The 15,865-nt window shown below is 38.0% G+C and overlaps 1 protein-coding gene across 1 annotated transcript in view; it reads left to right on the plus strand.

Annotated features, from left to right (window-relative positions):
* LOC127442208 (laminin subunit gamma-1-like) overlaps positions 1 to 15,526 on the plus strand; it is a 79,629-nt gene extending 64,103 nt beyond the window's left edge. Inside the window, exons 8-28 of the mRNA XM_051700058.1 lie at positions 503 to 639; positions 803 to 925; positions 1,330 to 1,519; positions 1,659 to 1,771; positions 2,167 to 2,388; positions 4,041 to 4,229; positions 4,551 to 4,796; positions 5,262 to 5,415; positions 5,520 to 5,662; positions 6,983 to 7,161; positions 7,248 to 7,404; positions 7,895 to 8,100; positions 8,203 to 8,282; positions 8,368 to 8,505; positions 8,722 to 8,866; positions 8,968 to 9,117; positions 11,053 to 11,167; positions 11,295 to 11,494; positions 11,629 to 11,787; positions 11,881 to 11,980; positions 12,927 to 15,526. Of these exons, the coding sequence (XP_051556018.1) occupies positions 503 to 639; positions 803 to 925; positions 1,330 to 1,519; positions 1,659 to 1,771; positions 2,167 to 2,388; positions 4,041 to 4,229; positions 4,551 to 4,796; positions 5,262 to 5,415; positions 5,520 to 5,662; positions 6,983 to 7,161; positions 7,248 to 7,404; positions 7,895 to 8,100; positions 8,203 to 8,282; positions 8,368 to 8,505; positions 8,722 to 8,866; positions 8,968 to 9,117; positions 11,053 to 11,167; positions 11,295 to 11,494; positions 11,629 to 11,787; positions 11,881 to 11,980; positions 12,927 to 13,183 (3,403 nt within the window). The 3' untranslated portion in view covers positions 13,184 to 15,526. The remainder of the gene's footprint in view (positions 1 to 502; positions 640 to 802; positions 926 to 1,329; positions 1,520 to 1,658; positions 1,772 to 2,166; positions 2,389 to 4,040; positions 4,230 to 4,550; positions 4,797 to 5,261; positions 5,416 to 5,519; positions 5,663 to 6,982; positions 7,162 to 7,247; positions 7,405 to 7,894; positions 8,101 to 8,202; positions 8,283 to 8,367; positions 8,506 to 8,721; positions 8,867 to 8,967; positions 9,118 to 11,052; positions 11,168 to 11,294; positions 11,495 to 11,628; positions 11,788 to 11,880; positions 11,981 to 12,926) is intronic.
* Positions 15,527 to 15,865: the final 339 nt, after the last annotated feature.

The following is a 15,865-nucleotide window of genomic DNA, read 5'->3' on the forward strand; positions in this document are numbered from 1 at the left end:
ACTTGAATGGGAAAAGACCAAAATCTCTCAAATGTTTGGTCAAGATTATAACAAAAGAATATATTTCAAATCAGCAGTAAAATCCGACACAAAAATGTTTACGCACAAAATAAGCAATTTTCCCAACAACAGCTAATGCACATGCGCATTCTCGAATTGATTGACAGGTGATGTATGTATCTAAGAGATGAGGCGGGACTTCCTTTATACATCTGTTGACCATTGGGCATTTCAGTTTCTCCCATTCATATTAATAGAAGTGGCCCGTCTCTCCTAAATAGTCTCTGGCGCAGACCTTTATTAGGTAACTAAACAGATATTCAACGAATGTCACACAAGCAAGAATACCACAACAGCAAGATTGCAAGTAATTAGAATAACAATGATTAAAACAACCTTAATCTCAACATTAATGTCAGATATTAAATCTAAAATACACCAACTAGTTGACCTCCATTAATTGTTGTCCTATCCCTAATAAATGTATGTGTTTTCCTGTCAGGTGTAAACTGGGCTACTTTAATCTGGACCCTCAGAATCCTCAGGGATGTACACCATGCTTCTGTTTCCAGCATTCCACAGTGTGTGACAGTGCTGATGGTTACAGCATACACACCATCACCTCCACCTTCGACAGAGGTCAGTGTATGTCCAGTAGAGCACACACACTCTATCTACACTCTATAAAGCCCTGTTTATACCCGTTATATGTGCACAAACTTGGGTAATGTGGTTATCGAGAAATGCATGCCAATGTAATACAGCTGCTCCAACCAGTCATGAGTTAACTCTTATTTTATAGATGATGAGGGCTGGAAGGGGCAGCTGAGAGATGGCTCCAGCATGCCTGTGCAGTGGTCTCCCAGCTCTAGAGAGATTTCGCTCATCTCAGAAGACTACTTGCCCATCTACTTTGTGGCTCCAGGTACATTACAACATCAAAAATGGTTTTCTCTTTATGAAGTGGCAAAAGATTCAACTATATTTAAGAATCAAATTCAAATATACCTTAGAAATGCACTGTTTTGCTGGATTTTGGGTTCCCATAGCCATGGAAATGTTAGGAAATTTTAAATTGTGTTTGTCAGGCCTGAAAAAGTCATGGAAATTCATAAAAAAGTAGAAGTGATTCACAAATTGGTATGAATGATTCATTACCAAATCAATCTGAATCTGAATATTTTTTTTTTAATCACAGACGACAGGAATTACATTGAAATTCATAGGTCAAAAAGGTGGGAACCCTGGTTTTTAATAAATGTGTGAAATGAGTGGCATCTAGAAGTGTTTTTCTAACAAACCTGGATGTTTTTCTTTGTGTTTTAATAGAGAAATTTCTAGGTAATCAGTTGCTGAGCTATGGGCAGAACCTCACGCTGAACTTCAGGATTCAGAGACATGATGCCCGACTGTCAGCAGAGGATGTTGTACTGGAGGGGGCAGGGCTCCGGGTTGCTGTGCCACTTATTGCACAGGGCAATTCCTACCCAGGAGAAGGCATGCAAACATTTGTGTTTAGGTGAGTTTCTTTTGTTAGGAGAATAATAGATTTTCAGCTCATTCATTGATTTATACATAACGTGCCTGATGTGCAGTTAGTTTCAGTGTCATGTTAAATGTCTTTTTTTTTTTTTTTTAATGATATTATAATTATTCAGGCTCCACGACACCCCTGACTACCCTTGGAGACCCACCCTGAAACATTCCGACTTCCAGAAACTTCTGCACAATCTGACTTCTGCCATGATTCGTGGAACCTACAGTGAGAGAAGTATGTGTGCTAGTTCACTGTAGTTTAACATTTATTTTTAAGCACTTTATGAAGACAGAATATGGAGGTGTTTTGATCTCTGTTGAACGATACTTTATCTGCCCAAATGTACTGATAAAATTTGATTTGTACTCTGGTTATGTATTACAATGAAGACAAGGTTCTTGAGCTCTCCATTGTGAGACACTCAATGTCATTTTAACCTTGAAATTTACCTCAACTGGTAGATCATATCGCTAGCAATGCCAAAGTCATGGGTTTGCTTCCCATGGAACAAACCTGCTGATAAATAAAATGTATAGCTTAAATACACTGTTAGATGCTTTAGATAGAAGTGTCTGCCAAGTGTATGTAAGTTCAATCCTTCAGATATAAAGTCTTTATTTCTGCTGTAGGTGCTGGTTATTTGGACAACGTTTCCCTCATGACCGCCCGTCGTGGCCCTGGAACTCCAGCTCGTTGGGTGGAGAAGTGCGTGTGCCCTCAGGGTTACGTGGGGCAGCACTGTGAGAAGTGTGATCTGGGATACAGGAGGAGTCGACCTGAGCTGGGCCAATTTAGCCCTTGCGAACCCTGTAACTGCAACAGACACAGTGACACTTGTGACCCTGTGACAGGTTCGTCATCACAACTGGCTTATTACCATAGCATTGCCATAGTGTTGATATATTATTACTTATCTTCTCTCAGGAGACTCAAGGTAACAGGCTGGATATTAACTTCAAATCTGTTGTCTAGATGTGGGCATTCCGGAAGGTCATATACTCTGGGTGCGTGCACCATGAAACGCATTGAATATAAACTATAAAATTAACATAACATGATGTATATTTTTAAGGGAATTAAGATCTTACCTGACGCTGCTACTACAGTTGCCATTCTTAGCAGTCTCCTGGTACTTGAACCACCAGTTTTTTTTGTTTTTGTTTTGTTTTTTTACCGAAAAAGTTGGCTAAATCCATAATGAGGGTGAACCAGACAGTTATTCTTTATATGTTAACTACGAAATTAGCTTTACCCAGGGTTGCTTCAACTTTCATTTTGAAACCGGAAGAATGAAATGGCTCAATTAAACGAAAAAATAACCACTTTCCCCTTGACAATAAACATAATGAGTGCTATCACAGTTTTCAGTGATGTGCAACCTGTACATATCTGTTAACATCTCAAAAATTTGTTTTGGGGTTTCATGACCCTTTAAGAAAGAAATGTTAAAGGAATAGTTCACCCAAAAATGAAAATTCTCTCATTATTCGCTTACCCTGATGCCATCCCAGATGTGTATGATTGTCTTTCTTCAGCAGAACACAAATGAAGATTTTTAGAAGATAGAGCTCTGTCAGGTCCTTATAATGGAAGTACACGAGTGCCAGCACTTTGATAGTCCAAAAGTCACATTTAGGCAGCATAAAAGTAATCCATGCAACTCCAGTCGATCAATGAATGTCTTCTGAAGCAAATCAATAGGTTTATGTAAGAAACAAGTCAATAATTAAAATGTTTGTAAATTTAAATTGCCGCTTCCATCCAGGGTTTCTTCGTTCTTTTGTAAATAAGCGGCGCTTCCGAATTCTCACGTGAACTCACTGACGCACTTACGTTATGCTTCGCGTCAGCTGCTGGCAGGAAGTGATTTTTAAAAGTTAATAATGTTTTAATAATCGAAAAAAAATTTTGCTTCAGAAGACATTCATTGATCGACTGGAATTGTGTGGATTACTTTTATGCTGCCTAAATATGACTTTTGGACCGTCAAAGTGCTGCCACCCGTGTACTTGCATTATAAGGACCTGACAGAGCTCTAACTTCCTCTACAAATCTTCATTTGTGTTCTGCTGAAGAAAGACAGTCATACACATCTGGGATGGCACCAGGGTAAGTGAATAATGAGAGAATGTTCATTTTTGGGTGAACTATTCCTTTGAAGTTAGGGCTCATATTAGTTCTAGTTCAGTTGAAAGTCAAATCATGCACATTGCTTAGTGGGATACAGTAATCATTGCAGTAAACTGTTGTACACTGCACATTTAGGCAATTAAGACATCTGGCTATTGTATGGATAAAGAAAATTTTTAAACTGTGCACAGTATATTTTCTGTACTGCAGCAATAGTAAAAGTATAATGGTAGTATGCTATTCCTAACAGAGCCCTAGTCCCATCCGAATAAAGATTACAGTATGTGCTACTTTTAGCTTCGTGTTTGTATAATGTTGCCATCTTGTGGTGATGTGTAGTATTACATGGTTGTTCCTCGTTTTCTGTTTGCAGGAATGTGTAACTGCCAGCACAACACTGCTGGCATGAGCTGTGAGAGGTGTAAGGACGGCTTCTATGGTGATTCAACGGTGGGGTCTCCTACAGACTGTAAACCCTGTCCCTGCCCTGCAGGTGCCTCATGTGCTGTGGTGCCCAAGACCAAAGAGGTGGTCTGTACTAACTGCCAAAGTGGCACCACAGGTACAATGAATCTTTAACTCTTAAAGACATAGTTCACACAAAAATGAAACTTCATCTTTTACTCTCCTTTGTGTTGTTCCAAACCTGTATGACTTACTTTCTTATGAGGAACACTAAAGGAGATGTAAGGCGAAGTGTTAGCCTCAGTCAACATTCACTTTCATTGTGTGGAAAAAAGATGCAATGAAAGTGAATGGCGACTGTTTCCATTTTGGGGTGAACTATCCCTTTCAGAGCATGTATCCCATTTGGTGCTTATGTGTGATCATATTTAATTGATTATAGTAAATATAACCATACCTGATGTCATTCTGTGTCCAGGTAAGCGATGTGAACTGTGTGATGATGGCTTCTTCGGCGACCCTCTGGGTGAGAAAGGTCCCGTCAGGGCGTGTCGTGTATGCAGTTGCAATAACAACATCGACCCCAATGCTGTGGGTAACTGTGACCGAGAGTCAGGCCAATGCCTCAAGTGCATTTACAACACCGCTGGCAGCTTCTGCGACCGTTGCAAAGAGGGTTTCTACGGTGACGCCCGTGCCGCAGATGTAGCCGACAAATGCATACGTGAGTGTTTTGTAACCGTGATACTTACTCAGAATGTACCATGCTAGAACAACCATGGAATACCAGTTTAAGGTGGTCAGTCTGTTTTTTGGAACATATTTTTTTCTGGTCCAAAGACCAAGATGGTTAAAACCAGGTCCACCAGCTGGTAGTCCAGCTGAATAAACATTTAGACCAGCTTTAGGAAGGTAAGTAGGTTGGTATGTGGGTGGGTGGGTAGGTAGATTATATACAAAATGTACTTTATATTTTAATAAATACACTAAATTAGAAATAGTAAACATTTTTGACAAGAGTAACATCTTATGGCAGTCTGCACAAAACAGTTGTACTACCACCTATAGCTAGTTTTAGCTGGATTTTCCAGCAGGGTAGAAAGTTTCAGATCCTTCCTCATTTCTAAAACAGCAAATATTTATTTACACATACAGTATAACATATGTATGTATATTTTCACCTCTGCAGCATGCTCGTGCTCTCCATATGGTACAGTGAACAGGCAGACTACCTGTTCACAGGTGACAGGCCAGTGTAAGTGCCTTCCATATGTAATTAACAGAGACTGCAGTGCATGCGAGCCTGGTTTCTACAACCTACAAAGCGGCAAGGGCTGTGAAAGGTATTTAATTGAATTCTCTCCATTTTACAATGATGCCGAATTGCAGCATAAAGGTTAGCAGACCTGCACATTTTTAAAATGTGCCTTTGAATTTGTTTCCACAGATGCAACTGCAACCCTATTGGCTCCACAAACGGCCAGTGTGACATTGTCAGCGGTCAATGTGAATGTCAGCCTGGGGTCACAGGTCAGCACTGTGAGCGCTGTGAGGTCAGCTTCTTCGGCTTCAGTTCCTCTGGATGCAAACGTAAGATTTCCTGCTATATTTGCGTAACAAATCTCCTGAGAACTATTATTCTAATAAAAGCAGAATAACTGTATACAGGGCTGGGCGGTCATGACAGTGTACTTGTGACGGTAGAAATGTGTCAAGTTCTAGAGACTATGCTGCACGTTTATACTGCAGTAGTTTTATTTTTGCATGGCTATCAGTGAGCAGGACTGCTTTATATTATTTTTAATAATTTTTATAATTATATAATTAATAATAATAATAATTTTTTTTTATAATTATATTTATCTTTCACACATTATACATTTGCACATATACAGTGAAATTCTTTTTTTCACATATCCCAGCTAAGCTGGGGTCAGAGTGTAGGGTCAGCCATGATACAGCACCCCTGGAGCAGATAGGGTCAAGGGCCTTGCTCAAGGGCCCAACAGTGGCATCTTTGCAGTGCTGGGGCTTGAACCCCCGACCTTCTGATCAGTAACCCAGAGCCTCAACCGCTGAGCCACCACTGCCCCGGTATTTACACGTTTACACGTAGGAGTGGCGAATAGAACTGGAAGACTCAGAAAGTACAGAGCCTGACGTGTCCCAAAACAGTCAAGACAAGGAAGAACTCGTCACTAAAGGGACAGCTGTTGTGTGGACATGGTTTAGATTAAAAAAACAAAATCTAACATCAAGCAGAAAACTGTAATCTGAAAACTCATCACACACGCCTAGTTTTTATCTACAGTAGTTTTGTCGTGGCACACAGAGCCTCTTGCAGTGCAGATATGGGTGATGGGAATACTGTGGGAGCCATAATATGCACCCGCATCCACCTGTCCATCAAGTTACAAATAAAAAGTGTAATTATCTTTCATTTGTAAATGTACTGGGTTATGCAAAAATAGGCAAAACCATGTGGTTATCTAATATAAACCATTTTATTGATGGACTTCTGGAAAAAATAACTATATTGTCATATGCCTTATTCATGATATAAAATTACTCATACCGTGATGTAAGAATTTGGTCAATCCACCGACCCCTAACAGTATTATATATTTTGCTAGTCAATTTATGCAGTTCACCAAGATAGCCATGTTATCTGTGCAATTTTTTATTTGTTTGGTTTTTGTTTTGTTTGGTTTTTTGTTTGGTTTTTTATTTGGTTTGATTTGATTTGCTTTTTTTTTTTTTTTTTTTTTTTTTTGGTTTGTTTTTTGTTTTGGTTTGTTTTTGTTTTGGTTTGTTTGTTTGTTTGTTTGTTTGTTTCTTTGTTATGTTTGTTTTGGTTTGGTTTTGGTTTTTTTGTTTGGTTTCATTTTGTTTTTTTTGGTTTTGTTTCAGCTTGCGACTGTGACCCAGAAGGCTCCCAGTCCACCCAGTGCAGGGAAGACGGGCATTGCCAGTGTCGTCCAGGGTTTGTGGGAGCTCGCTGTGACATGTGTGAGGAGAATTACTTCTACAACCGCTCTACATCAGGCTGCCAGCAGTGCCCGAACTGTTACAGTCTGGTCAGGGACAAGGTAAGGGCTTAATCTTCTGAATGCAGCTACACATTTTGTTTGTAATTGAGAAGACCAGTTCAGATTCCTCTGTCTTTTTTGCATAGGTTAACCAGCAGAGACAGAAGCTTCTTGACCTGCAGACTTTAATTGATAATCTTGACAACAGTCAAGATACAGTGAGTGACAAGGCCTTTGAGGACAGACTTAAGGAGGCAGAGAAAACAATCATGGACTTGCTGGAAGAGGCTCAGGCTAGCAAAGGTATTGTCTGTCAAAGTCTTTTCAAAATTTTCAAAATATTATTCTGTATTATTGTTTTTGGTATAAAGTGCAATCTGACAAATAAAAATCAATGCATCAATTTGTATACTTCCATAATAACAAACTACAATAGCATATTGCATGTTAATTTCTTCTCTAAAATTCAGTTCTCAAGCCTATGAATGTAAAACCTGGTGTACATTTTGTGCCTCCCAACATTTGTCTGTGCATATTTTTGAAAATTAATTGTGAATCATACCAAAATCATGACCAAATTTCAGATGTCATGATGGATCCCACCATATAGCAAAGAACTGTAATTGTTTCAAATCATTCTTAGAGCAAATATTTACACTCCTAATATTTTCATTTTTGCATTACACATTTGTGAAGTCACATGGTATATGCAACGTCTATTCAGTATTTAACAGTGTCACATAAGACACTTTGTGTCATCATTATTCTGTCATCTTTCACTTTTACCAAACAGAAGTTGATAAAGGCCTTTTGGATCGTCTAAACAACATCAATAAGACCCTGAACACTCAGTGGAACAGACTGCAGAAAATCAGAAACACAGTAGACGACACAGGCAATCAGGCAGATAGAGCTCGTAACAGAGTCCGTGATGCCGAGGACCTGATCAGTACTGCCAGAGAAGAGCTGGACAAAGCCAAGGAGGCAATCAGTAAAGTGGTGAGCTTTTACACCCAGTTAAGAGAAAATACCTTAATATTCTAAGAATGTCTATAAATTGCCAAATCTCTTAATTGTAATCATTTTTAATTTTTTCCATAGGACATTAAAGTACCCTCACCTTCTGGAGATCCAAACAATATGACGCTTCTGGCAGAGGAAGCCCGTAAACTGGCAGAAAAGTGAGTTATTCTAATGAAAATTAATCTGACATTGCTTTTTCACACCACAAATGTTACTTAACATGTTCTGTTAATTTTTATACAGACATAAAACAGATGCAGATCAGATTGAGAAGATTGCAAAGGACGCAAATGACACTTCTACCAAAGCTTATAATCTTCTGAAGAAGGTGCTGGATGGCGAAAACAAGATGAGCAGTGACATTGATGAACTCAACAGGAAGTATGTATTTGATATTTCTTACCAAAGTACATTTTATTACATTTATTCAGTTGGTAAGGATGCAAATAGAGTACTACAAGGTTTCCATCGTCATGGAAGTCCCCAAGTCAGCATGAAATATCAGTCTGCTCATTTAGGGTCTAATTGGAAACATTTGTAGACTGATGTAAAAAGCTGTCATGTTTTAAAATTAACCGGTTGTCCATATGTTCTCAGGTACAATGAGGCAAAGGACTTGGCCAAGAACCTTGAGAAACAGGCTGCCAAGGTGCATGCTGAAGCAGAGGAGGCTGGCAACAAAGCTCTGAAGATCTATGCTAACCTGACCAGCTTGCCCCCATTTGACACCAAATCGTTAGAGGTGCTGATTTTTAGAACTTTTGACTTGTCTTGCTTCGCACGTTTCTGTGCATTATCAACTCTGATGTATCCATAATCAAATATCCTTTCCTCTGATCTCAGGATGAGGCCAATAAGATTAAGAAGGAGGCTTCAGACCTGGACAAACTGATAGATAAGACAGAGAAGGAGTACAACGACCTGAGGGAGGACCTGAGGGGCAAAGAGACTGAAGTTCGCAAACTACTAGAGAAAGGAAAGACTGAACAACAGGTATCCAAACGATTTATTTTTAGTTTCTTCCACAGCATGACTGCCATGTGCATATTCCATTTCCCTTTTTGATCTGTAACTAGCAGCACCTAATAAACATGCAAAAAAAAAAAAACATATGTTGCCAGCGGGACTAAGTTGTGAAATTTTAAATAACACCAAGCTATAGAAAGTCAGATTTTTTTTTTTTATTGAATTGTTTATGTTTCCAGGAGTGTTGGTATTCATGTTTTTGAGATGTTACAGACATTATATCCGAAATTAGCATAATTCATTCTTATTCAAAGTATCAAATTGCTTGCTTCTTATTTAGTGAATTATTTAACCTCTAGTGTGCTGTCTGTCTGCACTGGTCTCAGAACAGGTTCGAAATGCTCCCTTATTTTCATCCTAACTCCATATAAAGCCTCTGAAAGCAAAAATGTTTAGCTTTTGGATGAACCCATTGATTCTCAATGTGAAAATGCACAGTAAATATAGGATTTCTAAGGAAAAAAATGGGCTTAAGTACACATTAGTGTACATTGTGTTTATCAATGTGGCGTTTTGCGATAAATCGCTCATTTTAAAAATCGCATTTCGGATGAAACTAGAGACTCTAATTTTTTGACAGTTTTCAATGTAAAAACTTAATTAGGTTTCTTACCAGGTGTAGTTTTGTTGCCGTTTCTCACAAAGACAAACTCCACTGTGGTCGGCACCATGCTGTTTTGTCATATGACTCGTGTGTTGAAACTTTACCCCTTTACTGACAGCACAGGGTCTCCTGAACTGAGATGAGTTGGTTTAAATGAATTTAAATTATGCGTGCATAAAGCAAAGCCAAAATACAATGTCCATGCAGTTGTACGCGAGGTCGCATGAGGTTAATACAATATGAGAAAGTATTTAAACATAGATAAGATGTTCTCTGTACTACAATTATTCAGCACAGCCACGTATAAAAGAACTGAAACAAGTAAATATTTCAATATACATGAGGGTTATCATTTTGTGGTGGTGCTTGGAGTTTTTTACTTCTTACTTTTAGGTCAGCTGCTCTTTCACGTGGTTGGAATGTAAGAGTTAACCATGTAGCAAGAGAGCCAGGAGTCACATAAATGATAGTGATGAGAGATGAGTGATACTGCTGGTCATAGTCCATAGTCTCATCATAATCTGATCGAGCTAAATGTCATGCTCTTAATGAAAAAACCGAGCCATGAACTCAAATATTGTGCTTATTAAACTCAGCTCAGAGTATTAATTACTTTTTAGCTGCTGAAAGGAATAGTTTGTCCATAAATTAATATTTAGTCATCATTTACTCACCTTCATGTTGTTCTAAACCTGTATGACGTTTTTCTTCCACAAAATAAGGTAATTTGAAGAATCTCTGCTGCTGCTGTTTTCTATACAACAGACAAATACTGCATACAGTTTAACGGTCATTATACAAACATATTTTACAGTGAAATGCCTCAATTGACCAATCGGTGTGAAGTATTCCAGAGAGCTATGTATTAATCTTGTGTATTTGTTTTCCCACAACATTTACAAACCTTCCCACATTGTTAGGCCACATCCACACTTATACCTTTTCATTTGAAAACTCTATTTTCCTAACATCATCGTTTTCCAAAGTAGGCAGTACTAGAGAGTGACAATAGAGCCATTGACTTAGTTGCCAAATTACAGAATCACTTGATTTTAAATGGTTGTTCAATGGCGTTTTAGTGCCACGTCAAAATAAAAAAATCGACTATTTTGTGAATGTCATGGCATTAAGAGAAAAAGTTATGTTTTGTGAATGAAGTCAAAATTATGAGAATGAATGCATAGCATTGAGTATTCTATATTGCGTGAATAAAGTAGAAATATTTAGAGAAAAAAAAAAGCCTTCCCCGCATATTCTTTGTCTTAAATTTTTTCCTCTTATCTTCCTGTCCCCTTCAGACGGCTGATCAGTTGTTGGCACGTGCAGATGCAGCCAAGGCTTTGGCTGAGGAGGCAGCAAAAAAAGGCCGATCTACTTTCCAGGAGGCCCAGGACATTCTGAACAACCTCAGAGGTGAGGGGTCTAAAGTCGCCGCCTAAAATTTCAGATTGTTGAATTAATTACATTATATCTTAGAAATTGATATAATTGGATTTGTTTTAAATATAGAATAATACTACAAATATGTATCTCACTTCAGACTTTGACAAGAGAGTAAATGACAACAAAACTGCTGCCGAGGATGCCATGAAGCGAATCCCGGAAATCAATGCGACAATCAATGCAGCCAATGAGAAGACCCGACGGGCCGAGGCGGCTCTAGGAAATGCAGCAGCAGATGCTAAAGAGGCCAAGATGAAGGCAGAGGAAGCTGAGAAAATCGCCAATGATGTGCAGAAGGTAAATATTGAGTTTTACTAAAAGAACTTGCAAACTATTAGACTCAAAACTGTAAAGAAGTTCTGGGGTGTCCTTTCCGGGGTGTATTTCTGAAGCTGGAACTACATACATGATTCAATGTGCTTGTTTCTCAGGGCTCAGCCAAGTCAAAAGCTGATGCAGAAAAAGCTTTTGAGGACACCATGAAACTGGATGGAGAAGTGAACAACATGATGGGCCAGCTGACAGCTGCTGAAAAAGAGCTAGAAAAGAAGAAAGCAGAGGCAGATGCAGACATGATGATGGCAAACATGGTGGGTTATGGCTTCTTTGACCTCTTGTGTAAAACCTGTTTTAAAATCTCAATGCAGTCTTTGAGTTTTTATTGACTGTTCTCTACTTCACAGGCATCTGACAATGCTAAAGAAGCAGAGGGCAATGCCCGGAAAGCCAAAAATGCTGTCAGGACAGTGCTGAACACAATCAATGACTTATTAAGCCAACTCGGTAAGAACAATATCCAGAAGAATAAGGAATGCACTGATATGGAATTTATGGGCCAATTATAACCGATATTCAACTAATGGGTTTAGCTAATTAATTCTAAAATACTCACTTGACAAAAATAGGTGTCGTTTAAAAGCTCAGAATCTGGACTCGACATTGCACATGTGTGTGATCTGGCCAACTCTGAACTACTGCTTTTTAATTTGCTGACAGAAGTGTGACGCTGAAAAAACAGTGAGATGTGACGGTTCCTTTAACTGTTCTTGAAAGTTCCAAATGCTAAACGTCGATGCAGACTAAATACTCAGTTTTTCTCTAATGAATGTCTCTTATGAGTTGGTTCTTTTAAATCTACAACACGAAACATACTGCGGGACCAGTGTCACTTGTCCATTCTAATCCTGATTTCGCAGCACGATTGTAGAAAAAGAAGCCCTAACCACGAGCCCTGAGCGGTACGGAATGGCAGTGTTCTGCAATGAGAACCAGTCAGCTCGATAGTGGAAAAGCAGCTAATGTGTTGTTCAAGATACACAATGTTTTGTTGTAATTAGTGTTTTTGTTTTTTTATATATAAGAAAAGTAGAAGAATGAATAAAATATCTCCATTAGTCTGTGTAAACACCATTTGCAAGAATCTTTTCTGTTAAAAAAGGAAATGATCTCATTTTATTAAATGCATTTATTATTTCCAAATACATCTTTCTTTAAACGACTAAAAGATTCGTTCAACCAATTAAGAACTAGAATCATTAGTGTGGAATCAAGTTGGACCCAGAAACGTAAAAATTTGTATGATTCCTATCCGTACTGACATGAGGCTGGTTTGGTTTTATGTACACAAAACAGGGGTTGTGATACCACTATAGTCATTGATAAAAATCACCAAATTTTCTGCCACTGGTGAATAATATTGGTTTAAAAACCCCACCTTGTCCTCTTCCAGGCAACATCGATAAGGTGGATCTGAACAAGCTGAATCAGATCGATAACGCTCTAAAAGATGCCAAGGAGAAGATGGCAGGAAGTGAGCTGGACAGGAAGCTGAAGGAGCTGAATGACATAGCCAAGAGCCAGGAGGACATGATCACTGACTACGATCGGCAGATCCGAGAGATTCGAACAGACATCGCTAACCTCAACGACATCAAGAATACTCTGCCAGAGGGCTGCTTCAACACTCCGTCTTTAGAGCGGCCTTAACTTTCATGCTACACCGCTATGTCTGCCTTACGCTCTAATCCCCTTGTCCATGCCGTGGACCTCTACCATGTCCGACACATGGTCAAGAAGCCACCCTCAACCAAAACAGGCTTTGTTTTGTTTCATATCCTTTTTACCTTTTTTTTTTTGTTTTGTTTTGTTACTTTTATTAGGTTTGTAAGACATTATTTTTTTCAATCCAAAATTTTCCTACAAGACAATGAAAGCAGCTTTTAATTTTCGATGTGCAGAAATGCTACAACGTGAAGAACTCCAAGTAATGGCGCTCACCAACTGTGCGTGTGTGTGTGCGCGTGTGTGTGGGTGGGTGGGTTTGGGTGGTTTACAAGGAAATTTTTTTAGGTTACAAACTGGTGATTACTAGGGTAATATGCTATAAATGTGACATTTCTAGTGTCCCCATAATTTAAATTGCTTAAACATACTAAATGATTTATTGAAAATGTAAAAATGCAGAAAGTTTTTTTGTGAGGTTAGGGGTAAGGTTAGGGGATAGAATCTATAGTTCCTACAGTATAAAAATCATTATGTCTATGGAGAGTCCTCATAAGGATAGCTGCACCAACGTGTGTGTGTGTGTGTGTGTGTGTGTGTGTGTGTCTTACAGCAAGCTGCAAGAGATGATGTGTACCTCCTTGAGTTTAACGTAAACCCACATGACTGGACCACCTCAAACCTTCCTGGTCTTTACAACAGATTTAAGGGAAGGCCATCATGTGCTTGTTTTTAGCCAGAATTAAATGAAATGAACACAGAAGCCAACCATAAAGCGAGACTTCAGGATTTTGTGTTTGTTTGGGGAAGTTTACTACTTAAGTTAGTATATATCATAATCTATAATACTTTGGTCGCCTATTACTACTCATTCAAAGCTAACAGTGAAGGAATCTTTATTTGTTCATAATGCGCATTTACTTTCTCAGTACCCCATCCTAGATCTGGTACTGACCCTGTCATATATATAAATACAGTATTCAGATTAAGTGTATATAAATTCAGTACTAAAAGTTGAGAGCAAGTTGATTTCACATGGGTTCATACATCACAATGACCCACCATGGTTGCAATACATTTCATGTTTCTATTTGTTTAAACACTACAATTTCATGTTTATGTGTTTTTATTTTTTTAAAGGCTGCTGCTTACTACAGGTGTACTGCAAATCGTATTAACAAGCAAAATTCAACCCTATGCAACTTTGTACATTTGCGTAGCAAGACCTTTTCTGATACACTGGTGCTAATAATTATTTCAAATGTTCTATTTTTGTGTGAATGTTGTTTTTTTTTTAATTATTATAATATAGAGTTGAGGAACTGTTATTTGTGTAAATATGCTTAAATGATTCAGGAATGGCTGATTTGAAACCAAGACCCAACCAGCCACTTCATCAGTTCATTTACAAAAAACAAAACAAAAAAATCAGCCAAAACTTCCACATAATATATATATATAAATCTACATAATATGTTCTGTGATATATATATGCTTGCCTGTATACATGGCTCAGTGTTGCATCATAGCTCTGTCATTTATTTTACTTGTGGTTTATTTTCAGCAGACATTGCATAATGAGAACCCTCTTTATTGACCGTTAACTTGCACACCCCAAAACATGTCTGAACATACACTATATGTCTCTAATATTTTGTATTTATCTGAATGATTTGCTTTACGTGAGACAGTAATCAAATGTTGCTAGTTAATCATTGTTAGTTTCTTGTGCCTAAATTTATGGACATAATCCATGTCACAATCTTCTAAATGTGTTCTGCTTATGGACATCACATCTTAACTTATAAGAAACTCAATGCTGATGTCCTTTGATTTAAGAAGCAAAGTGATCTTTCTACATTTCACTGTTTGTTTCTTACTATTACCATATCAGTAGTTTCTTAAGTTATGGTCTTATTTAGACAATTTTTTTAGCGATTCCTCAGCCAACATTTGAAATGTTTAACTGAGAGATTAAACTATGGAATGTGCCACTTAAACTGTAGACAAATAGGCCTCTGCCCTCTCTCTACAACAGTGTGGACATAAGTGCAACACGTACTCATTTATGTATAAAACAGTATTTTTAATTTATAATGTATCAAGTATTTGTGATCTCTTGTTCTTTAGTAAGAGTATGTTTGATGCACAGTTTTTATGTGGTCCTTTGGTTCTAGAGAGTGTAACAGATTTTAAAGACACCCCATCCCTCTTTTATCCAGGCATTTTACAAACACACCCCAAAGGACCGACACACCTCTGCTTGTTACCCATTTGCCTGTAAATCCGATCATAACATTTGAATAATAAACAGTGGTTATTACAGGACTCGCCAATTGTGTGGTTTTGCTTTTCTATAATTGTGCAATTCACAAAAGCAACAAGGGTGTGATGTCAAGTCATTTTTATTTGTGTAACGCTTTTCACTACACAGTTTACACTCTCCAAATTCTAAGCAGATTTACAGAAAATGATGTCCTCATTGAGCGGTTTAAATTAAAAAATGTGATTGAAAATAATGTTTTAAAAATTATTTGTCTTTAGGCCCCAAGTGAGCAAGCCAAAGTGCAAGGAACCCAAAATTCCACAAGATTTTAGTTAAAAAAAAAAAAGAAGTTAATTGAGAAAAACTTCTGGCTATACAGCATGAATATAATGCCAATATTA

Source organism: Myxocyprinus asiaticus, chromosome 6 (assembly GCF_019703515.2).
Source record: "Myxocyprinus asiaticus isolate MX2 ecotype Aquarium Trade chromosome 6, UBuf_Myxa_2, whole genome shotgun sequence".
Classification (NCBI taxonomy): Eukaryota; Metazoa; Chordata; class Actinopteri; order Cypriniformes; family Catostomidae; genus Myxocyprinus; species Myxocyprinus asiaticus.